This window comes from Misgurnus anguillicaudatus, chromosome 15 (genome assembly GCF_027580225.2).
Source record: "Misgurnus anguillicaudatus chromosome 15, ASM2758022v2, whole genome shotgun sequence".
NCBI lineage: Eukaryota > Metazoa > Chordata > Actinopteri > Cypriniformes > Cobitidae > Misgurnus > Misgurnus anguillicaudatus.
Window position 1 is genome coordinate 591,463 of NC_073351.2, and position 19,949 is coordinate 611,411.

Consider the following 19,949-nt stretch of genomic DNA (forward strand, 5'->3'; position numbering starts at 1 on the left):
GTAGAATAATGTTGTCTCCATTGCTCTGCTATATTCTCATCTCCAGAAACCCCTTCTATTGAGTATGGTCTTTTAGGACAAAAATCCAAGATGGCGGCGCCAGTGTTTTCTCGTTTGTTTGCGTAGCTTATCTGTGTTTGTGGTTTATATACACAACGGGCTACCTGATTCGGAATAATTTTAATCCTGGGTATCAGAGCTGGGTATCAGAGCTGTGCTAACTGGCAGGATTGAATTATCTGAGATCACTGCGTGTTCGTGCACTGCAAGAAAAGGCAATACATATCGATAGTAGAAACACTGATCAGCAACACTGTGATTGGCCAGTTGTTACAATGGCCAAGAACATGCCCATTTTTAACCCCTGCAGTCTGAGAGCTATTGATGAAAGGTTGTGAACTTTTTATGACACTGAATTTAAAAACCCAGTTAAAGCTACTCTTGTACATAAATCACCAAAAATAATGTAAAATTTTCTGTAAAAATATAATCGTGATATCTTTACTATGCTTGTCAAAAATTGAAATTAATGATTGTAATTAAATTTTGATGCTCCTAAAGTACTTTAAGTCTCTTTTAAAAACAGTTAAATGCTATTTTGTCTGTTTATAACAGCAACTTAAAAAGCAGAATAAAAAACACAGGTGGTAGTCCTGTATCTTCATGTGATGTGTTGGCAGGAGTGATGTCTCTAAACTGGCTGATTGTACAGATCATCTCTGGAGGCCAGTGGCGGTTCTAGACAAATTTCACTAGGGGGGCCAAGGAGGGGCCAGTGTTTTACCAGAGGGGCACACAAAAAATGGCAAGAAATTATATTTAAAGATAATAGGGTTGGTTACAGGAATTAGTTTAAGACAGGAATAGGCCTTATAGTTTAATTAGGAAATATAACTAGTTTTAACAAACATGCCTTACTAAATACATTACTTGTGTGCATTTTGAAGCAAAACAAAAGGCACTGGTGTATTTTAAGATATGGCATTGCAAGTTGTTTTCAGTTTGGACAGCTCTTACATTTATTTTAGTCTAGGACTAGTCTAATCACTTTCCGGGAAACTGCCCCGTAAACTTTATTTTACTTTACAATCATATAAATATTTATTTAATACAAGAGTGAGTGCAGGTGCAAAGGGGGAGCTTGGCTCTTTTCTAAAGCCCCCCAACTGATAATCATGCGAGCCTACTCAATAAACTTTATGAAATGCAAACTTTTATAAAGACAAACGTTTGTTTTAGTTTACATATAAACACACATTGCTAGACAGTTAGGGACCACAATCTAATCAGTATTTAAAATAATATTTATTTTAAATTGTAAACATTTTTATATGTAACATTTAATTAAATTCCTCCAATTGTATGCACGTATATGTAAGAGCATAATTACAGCGCTTTTTACAATCTGTAAACTTTAAAAAGTTAGCGAGATGTTGGTTTTACCGGTTGTTGATGAGTAACAGCTGTGAATGATCACTGCGCTTAGGCACGTCACAGGAGAAAAATGAACAGTGTCCCAATGTCAAGTCAGCTAGAGTCCTTACCAGAGCCCAAACCTGCATACACATTCACAACATCGGGAGATTGGGGACAAATTCGCCGAGCATTACCCGCAGCCGGCTACAGTGATTGGGAGCGCCGCTCTAATGGCGCTTTTCCATTGCATAGTACCCCACGGTTTGGTTTAGTTTGGGTCGGGTCAGCTTACTTTTGGGAGCTTTTCCATTAGGTGCAGTACGTGGTACCCGATACTTTTTTTTGTACCACCTCGGTTGGGGTTCCAACCGACCCGAGCTGATACCAAACGTGACGCGAAAACACTGTAGATCACTGATTGGTCTGAAAGAAACGTCACTAACAGCGTCATCGCTAGCTTTACCTGTGCTAGGCTAGCTTGCGCTGTCTCGAGCAAACATGTTGTCATCTGTGCTCTGCTATAAGTTCCCAAACACCCTTTAAGCGACAAAAAACATCCACATGTTGAGAATCAGGAACACCATTACAGTTTTTCCAGGCTTGCAGTTTGTGGCGGAACATTCGCGACGAGCACGTCAGCATTATATGCTTAAATGCAACTTCAGTGAGGCTCAGCGGAGCGCCGTCGACTGAAGCCGCGGGTGTTTGAAACTGTCATGTGATACAGAGGTAGTGATAAACGCGATGTGCAAACATCTATTTGTGGTGGCCAATGTTAATTTTGTGTTGACTGAGAAATAAATAAGTGTATGGGAATGTACAACAACGATCTCCTCTCACTTGTATGATGTCACAGCTGTGGGCAGCGCAAATATAACGACACGCCTAAAATCCCTCCCACTGCGAAGTGATACTAAACTCGATGGAAAAGCTAACTACGCCAAAGTGAGGTGAGCTGACCCGACCCAAACTAAACTAAACCGTGGGGTACTATGCAATGGAAAAGCGCCATAATTTAACCGTGTAGACGCTGCGTCGCATTAGTTCCGCTTTTGGCGCTCGCGTGTAAAATCTAAATAAATTTATACTTTTTTATTTGGTCAGCTCGGGGTGGCCACAGGGGTGGCCAGGGACATGTCTACAGAGGCACGGGCCACCCTTGGCCTCCGTGTAGAACCGCCACTGCTGGAGGCAGCTGCTCTCTTAAACCTACAGCCAATGCAACAATTTAATTTCTGATAAATAAAATTTGAATTGTAGTTTATTATAAGATTGTGTTTTCCTCTCTTTTGTGCAGTTGTAGATAATACACAAACACTTTCAGCAGTTCTCAAGAATGTGTTAAATGAAGTATGATGTGCAGTAAGGGAATGTAAATGTTATTCTACATCAAAAGATTATAAAGTGCAACTGTTTCTGAGCAATGCACACGACAGTAAAGAAATCTATATATAAAGCCTATATGCAAGTGGTTAAATAAGTTTTTTCAATTACATTATTCTTAACTGATTTCTGACTATATTAGCAATATTAGCAGTATTCCACGTTAACTGAAAGTCCTGCATCTGCTGAGTCTGCACAGAAAAGTGTAGTAAAGAAGATAAAGATATGTGAAAATAAAAAAACTTATTTGGTTATTTTGGTCATTTTTGTCACAGGAAAGGGACAGGGTAACATATTTGTAGACAACGTTTTAAAGATAGATCAGATACTAATTACTAAACGAAAACCCTTTCATGCATGACATTGTGAGCTACTTGACAATCTAAAGACAAAACTAAAATAGGAGATAAGTTTATTCAAATGAAAATTATTTCACACTGAGTAATAGTCTTTATTGCACATAACATCTATAGACCCCTTGCACATATGAGGGTAATTCAGTTGCAAAACTCGAGAGGTTGCCGATTTGAATGTGAGAACTTGTCATATTAATTTTCGTATTTGTAAATTGAAATTTACACTCACAGCTCTGATGTGAAAAGCTGAATGTTTCAATTTGCACACACAGACAACAACCCAAACACCCGTGTTACGAAGCTGAAGTTGCAGATTAATAGTTGCAAATGTGTAAAATGGCATTCACATAAACACAATGTCAGACACAAATGTGACAGACTTATTCATTTACGCACTTTACTTCAGTTTCGCTGTACAACTTCAAGTCGGCGCTTACAACCTCTCAGATCTGGCAGTACAAGTTCAATTCCTGGCGCTTTAACTTTTGCTACTTTTTCTGCGATATTCCTGTTGCAAAATTGACTTGTGCACTTGTGCAGAGTGCAGACGCGAGAGAGCAGAACGGGATGGGTGTGTGGGTGGGGGGGGTGTAAAGCCGTTTCATTGGTCGATACCGGACCAATAAACAACGCCATATAGTTCGACTTGCCATGCGGAAATGGTTGTTTTTATGTATGAGACAGTATTTTCATTGAGGTATCTTTGGTTTTAACAAGTTTTATATTACAGTAAAATATTTATTGTTTGGAGTCAGTCAGCCAATGAAATTGGACGTTTTTGTGCGCGATGACGTCACTGCACGGAGTGGGACTGTCCCGCCGTTTTCGTGGTCCATGTGCTGGCCTGTCGTCGCGATGGAGGCATCAAACAATTCCAGGGTAAGTTTTTCTTAGTAATAGTTATTAAGACAGTTTCAAAATAAAATAATTATTACGTTTTCCTTGACTGATTAAGGGGAGGTTTCCCGGACAGGGATTAGACTAGTCCTAGACTTAAACACATTTAAGAGCTCTCCAAACTGAAAACAACTTGCACTTACATATCTTAAAATACATCAGTTCCCTTTGTTTTACCTCAAAATGCACACAGGTAATGTTTTTAGTAAGGCATAAAACGAGTTATATTTCCTAATTAAACTAAGGCCTAGTCCTGGACTAAGCTAATCCTGGTCCGGGAAACCGCCCCATAATGTATTACTGACGAAGGCCGCACAAAAACGTATTGCCATAGACAGTTGTTTATTAGTTGTAATGCTCAACATAATTCATTATTCAAGCATTTTCTGAAATGCTGACAAGGTGATTAGAACGCCAACATGAAGTGCTGCACTTGCACCGTATTATGCCACTTAATGGGGTTTATATTGGCCAATTGACATCCTGTTTATTACACATCATAATAAAGTATTCCAGGGTGCCGCGATGTGATCTTTTTACTAGGTTACGACTCCCCACATAAAAAGGCACTGTTGTTTGTTTTGTAGGATTTACAAATAATATACATTTTAATAACATTAATGTTTTTTATTAATACATTAATATTATCTTTCAGGAATTGTTGTTGAACCATTTATTACAACGGCTTTACACACGTCTGTCACTTTGGCTGGAACGTATTCCTCTTGACATTGACTTCTTAGAATTTACATGTTCTCAGGAGCTGGTCATTTTTAGTGCCATCTTAAATCAGATACCCATTCCGAATGAACTGTATGATGCACTTTATCAAGTACATCAGATGGCCGTTAGAAATACTAACACAGATCCATACATCGTGGTTTCCCAAGACAGAGGAAAAACTGGCCGTCCACGGATTCAGATTTCTGAGGATTCTGTATCCCAGATGCTTACATTAGGATTGCCTGTGACGTGTATTTCAAGGTTGCTAGGGGTAACAAGGTTCACAATTCATAGACGCATGGTGGAATGGGGATTGTCTGTGAAGGCAACCTACAGCAGCATGGCAGATGCAGAGCTAGACGCACTTGTGGCAACAATCCACAGAAGCAATCCAAATGCTGGTTATAGAATGATGATGGGTCTGCTGAGAGCACAAGGTCATCGAGTACAATGGGAGAGAGTTCGTTCTTCAATGCATCGAGTTGACACAGCAAGCATTGTTTCCAGGATGTCACAATTAGGATGTGTGGTTAGGAGGACATACTCTGTTCCTAGCCCAAAGTCCCTGATGCACATTGACACAAACCACAAGCTGATACGGTAAGTTAAGTAAACATTGTATTTGTTAAGTATATACTGTATACTCAGTTCAGCATGTGACAGAAATTTACTTTTTCAAGGTACAACATTGTGATATTTGGAGGCATCGATGGCTTCTCCAGGAAGGTAAAGATAAAGCCACTGCTTAATTAAACAAGAAGAGCGATGTATTAGTGAATGATAGTTATTTTGATTTATAAACTTGTTAAAACATGCCACTAAAGAGGTATACTATTTTAAAGACTATATTAACATGTTAATATGTAGAATACTTGTTAAGAATTGTGCTGTTCTGTTGTTTATTTATGTAGATAATGTACCTTGGTGTGTCAAATAACAACCTGGCTTCAACAACACTATCTTTCTTCCGTGAGGCAGTTCAGAAGTTTGGATTTCCACTGAGGTAAAATTGGACAATTGCAATAGGCTTTATTCCCACCTGCACTACTTCCTGAACTTCAGCCAGCTCCTTGTTTCCTGTCTGCCATTATTGGACAAACTGAGTAATCCAGGTGTGTCTGATTATTGTTGTTGTGACTACTGAGGTCAGGCACACCTGGATTAATCAGTTTGTCCAATAATGGCAGACAGGAAACAAGGAGCTGGCTGAAGTTCAGAAAGTAGTGCAGCTGGGCATAAAGCCTATTGTTGCTTTTTAAAATTACATTTTTGCATGAAATAAGCAGAATAGAGGCTACAATTGTTGTGATGTAAAATTTTTTAATATAAATCTGGAAGATTTGTAAATTGTATGCGTCACATTGTTTATAACAAACATATTTTTGCCAGGCTTCGGGGTGATCATGGAGGAGAGAATGTAGATGTGGCCTGCCTTATGTTCTCTGTCCGGGGAACAGGGAGAAGTAGCTTCATTGCTGGTAAAAGTGTTCACAATCAGAGGTAAATTTTAATATTAGATAAAATATTTAACCCTTGTGGGCTGATTGTTCAGGAAGTGTACTGAGGCTGTAAAGTGTTTTTAAACATGAAATATCACTCACTTTTGTTTTAAATGTACAGTTGTGGAAGAGATTTTTTTGACATTGTAAAATCTGCATTATACCAATAGAAACACTTTTAAAAATGAATTGTTTTTGTGCAATTATGATGTATTATTGTGGGTGCACAAAGGTTAAGTTTTATCAAATTACTATTGAAAAAAAAGTATTCATTAAACCAGCCTTCCTCATAAATACTATGATATAAATTACTTAGGCATCTTTTAAAGTGCTGACCATGTTGAAATATTTTCAACACCTTTGCTTAAAACAGAATCGAGCGATTGTGGCGGGATGTGTTCACTGCCGTTACCTCCCACTTCTACCATGTTCTGCACCAGCTGGAAGAGGATGGGCATCTTGATCTGTCCAGCAATCTTCACATTTTCTGCTGTCACTATGCCTTCATCCCACGGCTCCAAACCCATCTCAATATATTTAGAGATGGATGGGACAACCATCCTCTTTCCTCAGAGGGCAACCTCTCTCCAAATCAGCTGTGGCAATTGGGGAAGCAGTACCATTCAGAAGAGTGTGATGAGGTAGGCATGTGGTGTAGTTTTCCACCCTTTTTTATCTATTCGTATTCTTTTTACTAATGTATCTGTTCTTACAGAATCTACAGATTCCAGAAATTGATTGGGAAAGCAGCGGTCTTATCTCCAATCACACAAATTCTGGAATCCAGGTTCCTGAGATTGAATCTCCACTGAGCACTGAGGAACTTAATGACCTTAAGGCTGCTGTGGATCCAATGCAGCCATCAGAAAATTTTGGGGCAGATGTTTACATTGCTGCACTGCAGTACATGAACAGTATTGGCTATATGTAAGGGAGAATATCTGTAATTGAGATGAACCTCCCCCCAAAAAATCACAAACAAGAAGTTCTGTCTAGCTATTTTATTTTTTTTAACTGTAGCAGACAAAATAAATGTATTCACTTTAAGCAGTCTTTTGTTTTACTACAACTGTAGCTGTCTGAAAGAAGCTTAAATGTTGAACTAGTAAATGAAAAAAATAACAATTAACAGAATTAACACATTAATATAAACAGTTTGGGTCATTTAATATTACCCAAAAGCATCATAATATGTAAAACACTGCAACATCTAAACATTCTCAAACAGTTCCTTATGCCAATTTTGACATTTACAGTAAAACAGAAACATGAAAATGCCAGAAATTATTGTTTCACTGTAATATCTCAATTTAAAAGAGGTCATGTAATTTTATACAAGGCCAAAACAAACATTACTAGTGGCAATACAGCTTTCTAGGTGTTTTTTGAATTGGTCATAGGTTGTGTAATGAGCTGGTAGACGAAGAATGCAAAAACAGGTGGAGGATGTAGGGTGTTCTGCCTGCACCACCTTCACCTCCATGTCCTTCATTGGCAGCTCCCAGCCCACCCAGAATTTAACCAGCTGTTTCAATTTACATTGATCAGCTGAAATGGAACAGACATTGTCAAAACACAAATTTTACAATACATATTCAAGTTAAAGGTGGGGTGCATGATCTCTGAAAGCCAATTTTGATATTTGAAATCACCTAAACAAACACGCCCCTACCCCAATAGAATCAGGACCTTCTTTTGATAGACCCGCCCCACACATACACAACCCAGGCAACAATAGAGACAGAGCGCAGTTATGCAAACCTGAAAACCACGCCCACCGGGGCGGAACGCAATCCAACCGTCTCCATTGACTTTGTATTGCGAGAAGCCGCCTCCTTGTCATTTCTGGCTTATAACAAAAAACCGAACAATGCCCAAAAGCTGCTGTGTGACAACATGCACAGCCAACAAGCCAAAGAACCCAGAAACAAGCCTTCACAAGCTGTCGAGCCGCAAAACCCAGTCCCCAAGGAGAACAAAGTGGATCGCCGACCACGCCTCCCTCCAGTGGACGCAGTTCTACTAATAGAAGTACTATGAAAAGTTGCCTGTTCCCACTTTTGTGTCTTTAAACGCTCGTTTTTTGGGGTCGACAGCTTATTTAAGCAATAAGGTACGAGAGGCTGTGCTGTATCGTGAATAAGTAACGGCTGAAGGGCGTTGTTAGGCACGACGCGAAGCGGAGTGCCTGCAACCCCTTCAGCCGTTACTTATTCACGATACAGCACTTGCCTCGAGTACCTTATTGCTTTTATAAAACGGTTACCACACAATATTTAAGTAAAAAAAATATTAGTGCAACTTTCATGAAGTTAAATCAATAAAAGCATTCCTTCCGCTAGAAAAAATAGTCCCTGAATGCAAACAACAACATGGAAGTCTCATTATATGTTTATGTGTTGCTAAGGGTGTTGCTAAGGGCGCAGTGATATTAAATAGAACCGTTGGGTGAAGCGGTCATAGCAGTGTTTTATCGTGAATAAAGCACACCTATTGACCAATCAGAATCAAGGATTGGAACTAACCGTTTTATAAAAAAACTTATTTACAGATTAAACTTAAAAACAGAATAATACCTAAAAGCTGCTGTGTGACAAGGTGTACATCTAACAAGCCAAAAAAAAATAAAAAATACGTTTTTATAAGCTGTCGACTTCAAAAAACAAGCGTTTAAAGACACAAAAATGGAAACAGGCAACTTTTCATAGTACTCCTATTAGTAAAACTGCGTCCACTAAGGGGAAACGTAGTCAGCGATCCACTTTATTCTCCTTAAAGACTGGGTTTTACGGCTCGACAGCTTATAAAAACTTATTTCTGGGTTCTTTGGCTTGTTAGCTGTACATATTGTCACACAGCAGCTTTTAGGCATTATTCTGTTTTTTGTTATAAGTCAGAAATGACAAGGAGGCGGCCCCTCGCAACACAAAGTCAATGGGGACGGTTGGATTGCTTTACCCCCGGTGAGCGTGGTCCTCAGGTTATGACACGCTACGCTCTGTCTCTATGTTGGTTAGTAGACACACCCCTTACTGCTGATTGGCTACAAGTGTGTTTTGGTAGTCGGCCCGACTCCCTTTTCCAAAGCGATTCTCAAACATTGTGCACCCCACCTTTAAAGATCTGTTAAATATTCATCAATAATGCAAACAAAAGATTTGTCTGTATATGGATTGTATCAGCACCAGGCAGCTTGATGGCTAGTTTTGCTATTAGGAAAGTACAAAAACAACATACCAGTCTCCACAAACTGTCTAAGGTACCCTGAAATTCTGGACTGGGTGGTAAATAGGGGTTCATTATCCCCCTCTTCTTCTTCCTTTGGCCAGATGATGTTGTTTAAGAGAACCTAATTTTAATTTTTGGTATTTAAAAGGGCATATTTTACATGTAAAAAAACTAAGCAGAAATTAATGTTATGATTATTTAAGTCGGTACAGAATAAATCACCTGTGTACTGCAGTCAGCCATTGACTGGCTTGGAAAAACCACAGATGCCACATCAGGGCGAGCCTCCAGCAACTGCCATACCATTGACTCCTTCAGTCCTTGTCGGAGCTGTTTTACCTGTCGCCAAGTTCTTGTCAGCACCTGGAAACAATAATTTGGTGAAATCTATTTGACTGATCATTAATGTAATTAGGAAATAGGGGTTGCGTTAAAGGAATAGTCTACTCATTTTCAATATTAAAATATGTTATTACCTTAACTAAGAAGAGTTGATACATCCCTCTATCATCTGTGTGCGTGCACGTAAGCGCTGCTATTTAAGACGAGTAATTATACGAGCAAGTTTGGTGGTACAAAATAAAACGTAGCACTTTTCTAAGCGGATTTAAAAGAGGAACTATATTGTATGGCGTAATAGCACTTTTGGGAGTACTTCAACTCGCCTGAAAAATCCGCTCCCCTTCTGCCTCTCATAATGGGAGAGGGAGAGTGTTACTGCGCCGAGTCGAAGTACTCCCAAAAGTGCTGTTCCACCATAAAATATAGTTCCTCTTTTAAATCCACTTAGAAAAGTGCTACGTTTTATTTTGTACCACAAAACTTTTTCGTATAATTACTCGTCTTAAATAGGAAAAACGTTGATGTGTTTGGTCACTTCTTACTTTATCTCTGAGTGGTACCATTGAATGAATGGGGCTAAGCTAAATGCTATCGAAGTGTAGCAGCGCGCTCCAGCACTTACGTGCACGCACTAAGATGATAGAGGGATGTATCAACTCTTCTTAGTTAAGGTAATAACATATTTTAATATTGAAAATGAGTAGGCTATTCCTTTAACATTATTATGGTTTGTTTGTTTTGCTTAGAGTTTTTACAGTTTTTCAGATTTTACTGATTTTCACATAAACATAAAGTCAAATTTAATAGTCTACTGATGAACTTTTGCATAAACTTAAACTGATTAAAACACTTACTGCATGCTGAAGAAGATTGTGTAACAGCCAAGTGCGATTGGTTGTGGTCAACACTGGAAGGTCCCAAGACATTGCCAGTTGGTTAATGGCTGCCTTTTGATCCTCAGTGAAATCATTCTTTAAATCACCTACAGCAAGCTTTATGAATAGTGAAAAAATACAATTAATTAATACAAACATATTTACCTTATCAAGATGGCACCTACCAACCTACCATCTGTATTGTCTCTCTAATGTCGATGTCAGCCACATCTTCAAGTGTGATGGTTGCTGTCTGTGGGGAGCCACCCAATAACACATGTACAATGGCTGGGCTCACTCCTGCTAATGAAGGCCCACCATGGAGGAAAGAATGACCGATAATCCGGCCTGCCATCACAAACAAGTCACTCTGCAAAAGGACTTGGGAAGTAGATGGAATAAGGTGGTCTGCTTGCCCTTCAAATAATGCAGTTCCATTTCCATTTCCTGTTTGTAAAGCAGAAAACCCAAAGCATTTTTGAGAAAAGTTGACAATGTCTGTGAATAAACTGACCACACAATGCTTACAAAATGGTAATTGACATTTTTAGACCGTTATTTTGTTCTAAATATGTATGGCTGTGTTTCTGCTACAAAAAAATCTATTTGCCAAAATCGTATGGACTGTTTTCCATACAATGGCTCCAGAAAGATTTTGTGGCTTTAAAATAACAGATTTTTGTCAAAATTATCCTATAAACAAGAAGAAAGACCAAAATATGGTAACTTTCTCTTTAAGGTTCTTGTTAAAATAGCCTCCTTGATAATATTCCTTAAAAGAACTAACCAACATTAAAGAGGAATCCATTCTGCAGCTTGTGCATCACCATGCTGAAAAAATGGCGCTGAACACCATCCCCAATGGCAACATCCCCTACAAAATATTTAAAAATTGTAAACTGCTTTAAAATTAGAACATATAACCTAAACAAGGTGTAATATAAAGTATAAATAATCCTAGGACTATGGTGTATGACATAAACTCCAATGGGACAGGATGTTTGGTTTCTGGTAATTACAAGGTTTTAACTAATGTATTAGTTACATTATTAAGTTTAATAATGTAATAGTACCTTCCAATCTGCATTGAAGAGGTCTAGTCCAATCAATTTTGGGGACCTTGTAAAAATTTATTATTCTGCCCTCCTGGTCCTCCATGTCTTCTCGAATATCAATTCTTACTTTCAGTGGGAGCTCGTCTTCTTTTTGTCGAAGTGTATACCGCCTATACAATACTGCTGCCCTTTCTGGAAGCTCGATCCTCTTCCAATCTGTGGCAAAAAAGCAGAAAAAAAGGACATTTTATGATATGGCATCGTGGAAGAAACTTTTACATCAACGTTTTCATTTGGAGAGAATAAAACACAAAATTAGTACCATCACACATTGAAGGTGCACTTTCAGCTGAAACTGATGGCCCAGGAGTCAAATGATCAGGATCAAGTTGGAAAGTAGTGCTTTGTAGTCTGGTACTGGTTTGGGATGGTGATGAGGCACTTTCATCAAACAAATTTCCATCCATAATTGAGGGGAAAATCTCAGGGAAACTACAGTTAAACACATACACATCCATTGCCCATCTAGGCTTTAAGGAACATTTGAATATATTTGTAAAGATAAAACATAAGCCTAACATGAATTGTTCACAGTATGATATCCCAAATTTGAGATTCTCAATTGATAATTTGTTTTAACTCATTTGAACCAGAAATGCAATAAAACATCTTTTTTTATTATTATTAGATATAATAGTGACTGTTATTGTTGGGAACATAAAAATCCTACTTTCCCTACAGTTCACACCTCTAACATTTCTACAGTACCTTTCTCCACATGTACTGGCATGGTAAGGCATCACCTCGGCAGAAAATTCTTCTCCACATATCGGACAGGCATCCTGGAGAGCATGAGAGAAGAATCAGACCATATTTGAGTGAGCTCAATATTACATCAAACCGGTCTACAAGCAAAGCAGCACATGCACATTGCTTATGATCTTATGAATGGGCACAATCGGTTTTATTGTCTTATACCGTTATATGCTGACTTTACAAGAGAATCAGAAACAAACACAGACTAGATGCAACAGTTAAAGTCAGGTTTTTTTATGTAAAACATAAGAACGAAAAAGACTGGAGGTCAAACACTTAATATTTCAGAAAATTAATTTGATATATTTATAACCAGTGTTAAATATATTATCAGGATACATTCTCAATTTATACATTTTTTGCATCACTTTTTAACCAAGACCATTAACCAAGAATTTCTTACCAGACAAATTAAATCTGACTCATGGCTCACTCCTTGGACGTCTTCATTTTCTTTATCCTTGTCAAATTCAGATTCTATCTGTTTAAAAAAAATCAGATTATTTTTTATTCCATCTGAAAAAGAGCATCATAACTATGCCAAAAAATTTTTTTTATTGTAACAGAGCATAACAGGTATACTTCATTTGCTCAACTTATTTTTGTAGGAGATTGAGTTTTCTTAACTTTTTGTTGTATAAACTGAATAGAACAAGTTGAGGAAAGTCACAAATCTGCTGAAGCTGGTTCCCTTAAAGTTTTAGTTTTCTCAGTCTTTTTTTCTTTTACAGTGTAACAATACACCTGACCTGGGACATACAATTGATAACTAACCAATTATAGTAGACCGTAAACATACTTTTAGATCTATTTTAAATTATATACATTTCATTTTTTTGTGAATGACACTGAAATATCACTTACAGCATTATTACTTTGACAATCCTCAAGGTGACATGGCAGCAACTGTAATGGGACTGATGTACCACAGGTCATGCAGATGTTTTTGGGCATGTTATGAAATTCAGGTGCATCATATGGCAATGGGACTATATCGATTTCTTCTTGGAGAGGGACGATGTAGATGACATTCTTCCCATTGTTAGAGGATGTCTTCAATATTTTTGTTGTGTAGCCCTGGGAATCCTGGGCCAGAGATGTTGTTTTCCTTTGTCCACTTCCCCCTTTTAAATAGACATGTGGAAAAACAATAACAATGTTGTTAGAAGGATAAAATATGAAAATGCATTTGGTATTATAAACTTACCATAAACTTACCTGAGGCTTTTTGGAGTAGCCAACCACCCTTTATGTTTTGCAACTTTGGGTACTCCTGAAGAAGTACTTTGGTTATCTGGGTATTAGAAGGCATAGATGCAAGTAAAATACTTTATGACAACATAAATGGGTAAAATCGTTCCTCCTTTTAAAAAATGACGAATACTAAAGTCAATAATAAACATTTAAATAATAACACATAATGTAAAAAACAGGAACAAAAAATTGTAATATATTTTGTCCAAAACATATTTAAACATCAAGTTTTACACCATGGCTCACCTCAGTATGATCAGCATTGTCCGGAATATTTACAGTTCTTCTCCCTAGTCCTGCTTGTAAGGGAACCGTTTCATCTTTGGGAGTTTTTTGGGAATTGTTTGACAGCAAACAGAACTGGAATTCTAAGAACTTTACAGATGTAACTTTTGCAGGTACAGGGGCCATTTTTTTCATTCTTTTGCGGTTTCCATGGTAAAGTGCTGGAAAAGCTCTTTAATAAAACAACAAAATATTTGTGCAAATGAACAAAGTTATTGCTATAAAATTACCTATTGCAGGAAGAGAACACTTGCAGTGTAGGCTAAAATACAAATATGGTTTTCATTGATGACACCTTTAACTTTAACAACTTGCAATATACTAATTAGTGGTAAAATTACTCTTTAACAACCTGGATTACAAGCCTTTGGTCAGGGCTATATTGATGACAGACCATGGAGGGGTCTTTGTGGGGTTCTGATTACTACCACACATCTTTACCACATCACACAACAGACTGCAATGTAAATGTAATTTTTCCTTCCTATAATTAAATTTCTTACAATATAAATATTGAAACCTGTCTCTGCGTACATGATTCCTTACCTTTGCATTTCTTGCTGAACTGTGCTTGGCCTACTAACAGCCTGGCCAACACCAAAGGAAGCACTGGTACCAGGCTGAGGTGCCGCCTGGCCAACACTAAAGGAAGCACTGGTACCAGGCTGAGGTGCCGCCTGGCCAACACTAAAGGAAGCACTGGTACCAGGCTGAGGTGCCGCCTGGCCAACACTAAAGGAAGCACTGGTACCAGGCTGAGGTGCCACAGTGGGAGAAATGTTGGAACTTCCATGTGCTTGAGGGTTGCTATGCCTTCGGATGCAACTAAGCAGATTCCTTACAGCACTCTCTATATCTGAATTCTGCTCCTGTAGAAAGAAAACAATATAAGTTACATTCATGTAAAATGCAATAACAACAACAACAATAATAATTTAATTATTATCAGATAGTAACCCACCCCACATGTAGGGCTGCACGATTCGTGCTAAAATGTGAATCACGATTTTTTTTTCCATGGGAATTGAGGTCACGATTCTCTCACATATTCTCTGACTTATTAAAGAATATTAACAATTAACGTTATAAAGTTGACTATTATACTTGGTTAATCGTAATTGTTGTAGTATGTGTATGATTTGCGAATGCTCAGTTAACTTAAATCAAGCTTGATGGCGTATGCAGCCTGCATATGCGACCTCCGGAGGCTGCAGCCTTCGGATTGAGAAACGGTCAGACCTTATTTCCTTACTTTTTTCAGAACCAATATTGTTGCATCGTCAGGAATGAATACCGTTTTTCAATACTTTATAACTCTGGTAACGACATGGCTCGAGATCGTGATTATTATTATTTTCGATCAATCGTGCAGCTCTACATGGTACAAGGTTATTATTATCTTAAAAAAAGAGTTTACATGGTTCATGGAATATCTTGTCTTTGAGTATGTTTTTTTTTTCATCAATATTGATGATGTACTTACCCTGGAATTGTTTGATGCCTCCATCGCGACGACAGGCTAGTACATGGACCACGAAAACGGCGGGATAGTTTTACTCTGTGTAGTGACGTCATCGCGTACAAAAACGTCCAATTTCATTGGCTGACTGACTCCAACCAATAAATATTTTACTGTAATATAAAACTTGTTAAAACTAAAGATATTTTAATGAAAATACTGTCTCATACATAAAAATAATTATTTCCGTATGGCAAGTCGAACTATATGGCGTTGTTTATTGGTCCGGTATCGACCAATGAAACGGCTTTACACCCCCCCACACACACACCCATCCCGTTCTGCTCTCTCGCGTCTGCACTCTGCACAAGTCAATTTTGCAACAGGAATATCGCAGAAAAAGTAGCAAAAGTTAAAGCGCCAGGAATTGAACTTGTACTGCCAGATCTGAGAGGTTGTAAGCGCCGACTTGAAGTTGTACAGCGAAACTGAAGTAAAGTGCGTAAATGAATAAGTCTGTCACATTTGTGTCTGACATTGTGTTTATGTGAATGCCATTTTACACATTTGCAACTATTAATCTGCAACTTCAGCTTCGTAACACGGGTGTTTGGGTTGTTGTCTGTGTGTGCAAATTGAAACATTCAGCTTTTCACATCAGAGCTGTGAGTGTAAATTTCAATTTACAAATACGAAAATTAATATGACAAGTTCTCACATTCAAATCGGCAACCTCTCGAGTTTTGCAACTGAATTACCCTCATATGCACGTGACGTCACGCTCTACTCGCGCGAATTAGGGACGCCATGATGGACGGCGGAAGTGCTATGTTGTAGACGGACGGCAAGCCGAACAAGTACGTGTTTGTGTTCGTTAGGGTCATTAAATGGTTATTTCGTGTTGCTATGATGCACCTACCATTACAGAAAAGTGGCATAAATAAATTATTTTTACATGAATGTTATTGTTCAATGCTGCAGTGACACCATAAATTTTATAGCTGCCAACTCTTACGCATTCACCGTGAGACCCACGCAATTGACCCCATTCTCACGCCACACATCCATTTTCACGATGTAAGTAGCTAAACCAGTGCTCGCAGTACTGAGACGTTTATATTTTAGCGTACCTTCACTGTCTTTTGCGTGCCACCTTCTCATGTTGCTGGTACTTTGCTGCAAAGAGCATTTCACTTTATGTGGCGCTGCGCAGGAAGTTCGGCAGCGAGGACATCAGAGTACCGCGAGAGCAAGTCGAAATGTTACAAAAGGGTCCGCCTTTACCTTTGCTCTCGCGTTACTCTGATGTCATACACAGATCAGTCAGCTCCGCACCAGTCGAACACACAAAGCGTCAAGGTCTGGATGAAAAGCAGAGACCTGCCCGGATTCCACGCACGCAGATACCCTCAGAAAACTGACAGTTTAATCAACCATCACTCGCGTGTGCATGTTTGCAAGCAGTACAAGCCTGCGTGATGTTTGCGGTGACAGGTTTTAATAAAAGAGAAAAAAGTCAATTGATATTTGACATCTATAAACAATAATATATACGAAATATAATTATATGGTCTTGACATACACATTATCTGTTGCTTTAGTTTAATATTATTATTATTATTATTATTATTATTTTTTTTTATTTTATTTTATTTTTTTTATTAAAGAATTGCACAGTTTACAGAAACTTAAATCTTCATTATAAAGATAACATTGTGCATTTTACAATATTGCAGGTGCAGGTGCTTTAACATAAACAAAACAAAACAGAACATAAACAAATACTAACATCATCACATTTTGCCAAGGGAAATACAGATCTATAAAAAGATATCAAAATGTTTACACACATTCACCGTTTTTATTGCCTTTTGATTAAGAGAATATTTAATCGTATTAACATATTGCTTGACCTCAATGTTAAAAGCAATAAAAGATGTTTTGGAATGCGCAAACTTACATTTATGAATGTAAAATTTTGCCAAGAGAATAATAAGATTGATGATGAAGGTTTCATTAGGCCTAGTTTTAGTTCTGTTAAAGTCATAAAGGCCAAAAATAACATCCTTCCAAAACAACTTGAAATCTTTCTCAATTTTTCTTGCAATAAAATTACAAACATCAGACCAGAAATTTTGAACAAAAGGGCAGTGCCAAAACAAATGGGTAACTGTTTCAATATTCTTAGAACAGAAAGTGCACATTACATCAATGTCTTTTTTAAATTTTCTAACAATATGATCATTAGATGGATAAAACTTGTGAATTATTTTAAAAGATATTTCTTTAATTTTGTTGGTCAACAAATATCTATTGGGTAAAAGCCAGACCTTCTTCCAGTCAATGTTATGCACAAATTTATTCCAGTATGGAACAACATATGGGACTGTGGTAATATCTGCTTTGAACAGGGATCTAATTAATTTATTGTTCTTACTATTGTTACAGGAAAAACAAATCCTACCGACTGAAGTGTCAGTCAGCGATAACAAAGTTAGTTGTTGCACATCCAGTCTTGGTTGAGCTCTATATAACATGCAGACACCAGAGGAAATTGCTCCAAAAACATTGGCATAATCTCTAGGAGACACAGGAATTTTGTATTTTTCTAGAAACTCATTATAAGAGTACAGACAACCATCCCTGTTAAATAATTGGTCAACAAAAATAATGTTATTATTAAACCAGTAATCAATAAATAAAGACTTATGTTTAAACAGAATGTCTTTGTTGTTCCATATGTAATATTTGCCGGGTGAAAAGTTGTGTTTGAAAATAAGAGACCATGAAAGGAAGGCCTGTCGGTGAAAGGATGACATTTTTACCGGGACTTTATCAATATTATAATTACAAGTTAAGAAGTAACTCAACCCACCCAGTTTGGACAGAATATGACATGGTATGACATTCCAAATGGAATTAGGGTTTTTAAAGAAGTTTTTCAACCAATTTACCTTAAAAGTGTTATTTAGAGTACAGAAATCGATAAAGTTTAATCCCCCCTTTTCATAGTCATTTGTTAGAACAGACTTCTTCACATGATGAGTTCTATTTTTCCACAAGAAGTTAAAAAGTAGCTTGTCAATCTCAGTAATATGTTTTTTGTCCACATACAGAGACAGAGCTTGATATGTTAACCGTGATAAACCTAGAGAGAGATCCCGTAACAGCCAGTGGTTCAGCTTTTGTCTGGTTTTTTGAATAATAGGGTTGAAGTTCAATAAAGATCTTTTTTGTTGGTCCTTAGTAATTGTGAACAAGTTCACTTTTAACTGGGATGGTACAAATAGAAGAATTCCTGCAGTCCTTAATAGCCATGATTTCACACTTATTGATATTCAGCCTTAAGCCAGAGGCCATGGAAAATTTTTCTATGGTATTTATTGCAACAGAGACTTGATTTTCATCTCTAAGAAAAAGAGTGGTATCGTCCGCCAGTTGAGAAATAATAAGCTCTCTGCCTAATATATTGATGCCATTTATCTCACTTGATTTGATATGATCGGACAAAAGCTGGGCTACCAATAGGAAGAGATAAGGCGAAGCCGGGCACCCTTGTCGGATGCCTCTAGAGACATTGAACCTGGGAGACATACCACCTGTTAGTCTAATTGAGCTATTACTATTGTTATATAGACTTTTAATAGCAGAGGAAAAAAACTCACCAAAACCAAATTTTTTAAGGGACTGTAAAATGAATGGGTGTTCAACGGTGTCAAATGCTTTGTAGAAATCTACAAATAGCATGAGCCCACCCTCCTCTACCATTTCTGGGTAATCTAGAATATCTAATATAAGCCTAATGTTATTTCCTATGTGTCTTTTGTTCATAAAGCCAGATTGTGTTTCGTCTATGATGGAGTTCAAAACAGACCGTAATCTTCTCGCCAATAAAAGAGCTAATATTTTATAGTCGTTGTTAAGTAAACAGATTGGGCGCCAATTGTCTAAAAATAGTTTGTCCTTGTTTGGTTTAGGAATTAGGACTGTTATTCCTTGGGTCAGAGAGGTGGGGAGGCATTCATTTTTAATGGATTCTATGAAGACTTTCAGTAAAAAAGGGGAAAGATCAGCGATAAAAAATTTATAAAATTCTGAGGATAGCCCATCACACCCAGGTGATTTGTTATTTTTTAGTTGGTTTATAGCTTGCTGTACTTCTTCAAGTGCTATAGGCATATCACAGTGCTCTCTATCTAGATCGCTTATCATCTTCACTGAAAGGGAGTTTAAGAAATTATCAGACGCAGTTGGGCTAAATTGAGAGCTATACAAGTTTTTATAAAAGTTTGAACAAAACTCTGATATTTTACGGTGATCTTCAGTGATAGCTCCATTAATATTCAACTTTCTGATACTGT

At 37.6% G+C, this 19,949-nt stretch overlaps 2 protein-coding genes across 4 annotated transcripts; one reads left to right on the forward strand and one right to left on the reverse strand.

The window, feature by feature from the left end:
- The first annotated feature begins 3,906 nt into the window (after positions 1–3,906).
- Positions 3,907–7,448, forward strand: LOC129419586 (uncharacterized). Its single transcript, XM_055174747.2, has 7 exons — positions 3,907–4,034; positions 4,708–5,375; positions 5,456–5,501; positions 5,687–5,778; positions 6,165–6,275; positions 6,648–6,915; positions 6,990–7,448. Exons 1-7 carry the CDS (start codon positions 3,918–3,920, stop codon positions 7,203–7,205), a joined length of 1,518 nt encoding a protein of 505 aa, XP_055030722.2. The 5' UTR covers positions 3,907–3,917; the 3' UTR covers positions 7,206–7,448.
- On the reverse strand, positions 7,261–15,900 carry LOC129418993 (uncharacterized). 3 transcript variants are annotated; one of them, XM_055173969.2, is made up of 15 exons: positions 15,613–15,900; positions 14,676–14,998; positions 14,091–14,301; positions 13,809–13,884; positions 13,455–13,714; positions 12,994–13,071; positions 12,543–12,616; positions 12,097–12,266; positions 11,793–11,990; positions 11,507–11,593; positions 10,913–11,166; positions 10,699–10,836; positions 9,725–9,865; positions 9,512–9,623; positions 7,261–7,822 (listed from the first exon to the last, which is right to left on the reverse strand). In XM_055173969.2, exons 1-15 carry the CDS (start codon positions 15,634–15,636, stop codon positions 7,605–7,607), a joined length of 2,364 nt encoding a protein of 787 aa, XP_055029944.2. In that variant the 5' UTR covers positions 15,637–15,900; the 3' UTR covers positions 7,261–7,604. The 3 variants fall into 3 exon arrangements, with proteins under 3 accessions (XP_055029944.2, XP_073709377.1, XP_073709376.1); XM_073853276.1 differs by having other exon boundaries at positions 9,512–9,593; positions 14,676–15,900; XM_073853275.1 differs by having other exon boundaries at positions 14,676–15,900.
- Between the last annotated feature and the right edge of the window lie 4,049 nt (positions 15,901–19,949).

Excerpts from the sequence above, each read along its gene's own strand:
- LOC129419586 (XM_055174747.2), top strand. The coding sequence starts at position 3,918 with ATGAAATTGGACGTTTTTGTGCGCGATGACGTCACTGCACGGAGTGGG. Across the intron at positions 5,502-5,686 it reads TCGATGGCTTCTCCAGGAAG|ATAATGTACCTTGGTGTGTC; the intron begins GTAAAGATAAAG and ends TTATTTATGTAG. Across the intron at positions 5,779-6,164 it reads AAGTTTGGATTTCCACTGAG|GCTTCGGGGTGATCATGGAG; the intron begins GTAAAATTGGAC and ends TATTTTTGCCAG.
- LOC129418993 (XM_073853275.1), bottom strand. The coding sequence starts at position 15,031 with ATGAATGTAACTTATATTGTTTTCTTTCTACAGGAGCAGAATTCAGAT. Across the intron at positions 14,302-14,675 it reads GTTCAGCAAGAAATGCAAAG|AGCTTTTCCAGCACTTTACC; the intron begins GTAAGGAATCAT and ends GTTTTATTAAAG. Across the intron at positions 13,715-13,808 it reads GCTACTCCAAAAAGCCTCAG|GGGGAAGTGGACAAAGGAAA; the intron begins GTAAGTTTATGG and ends TCTATTTAAAAG.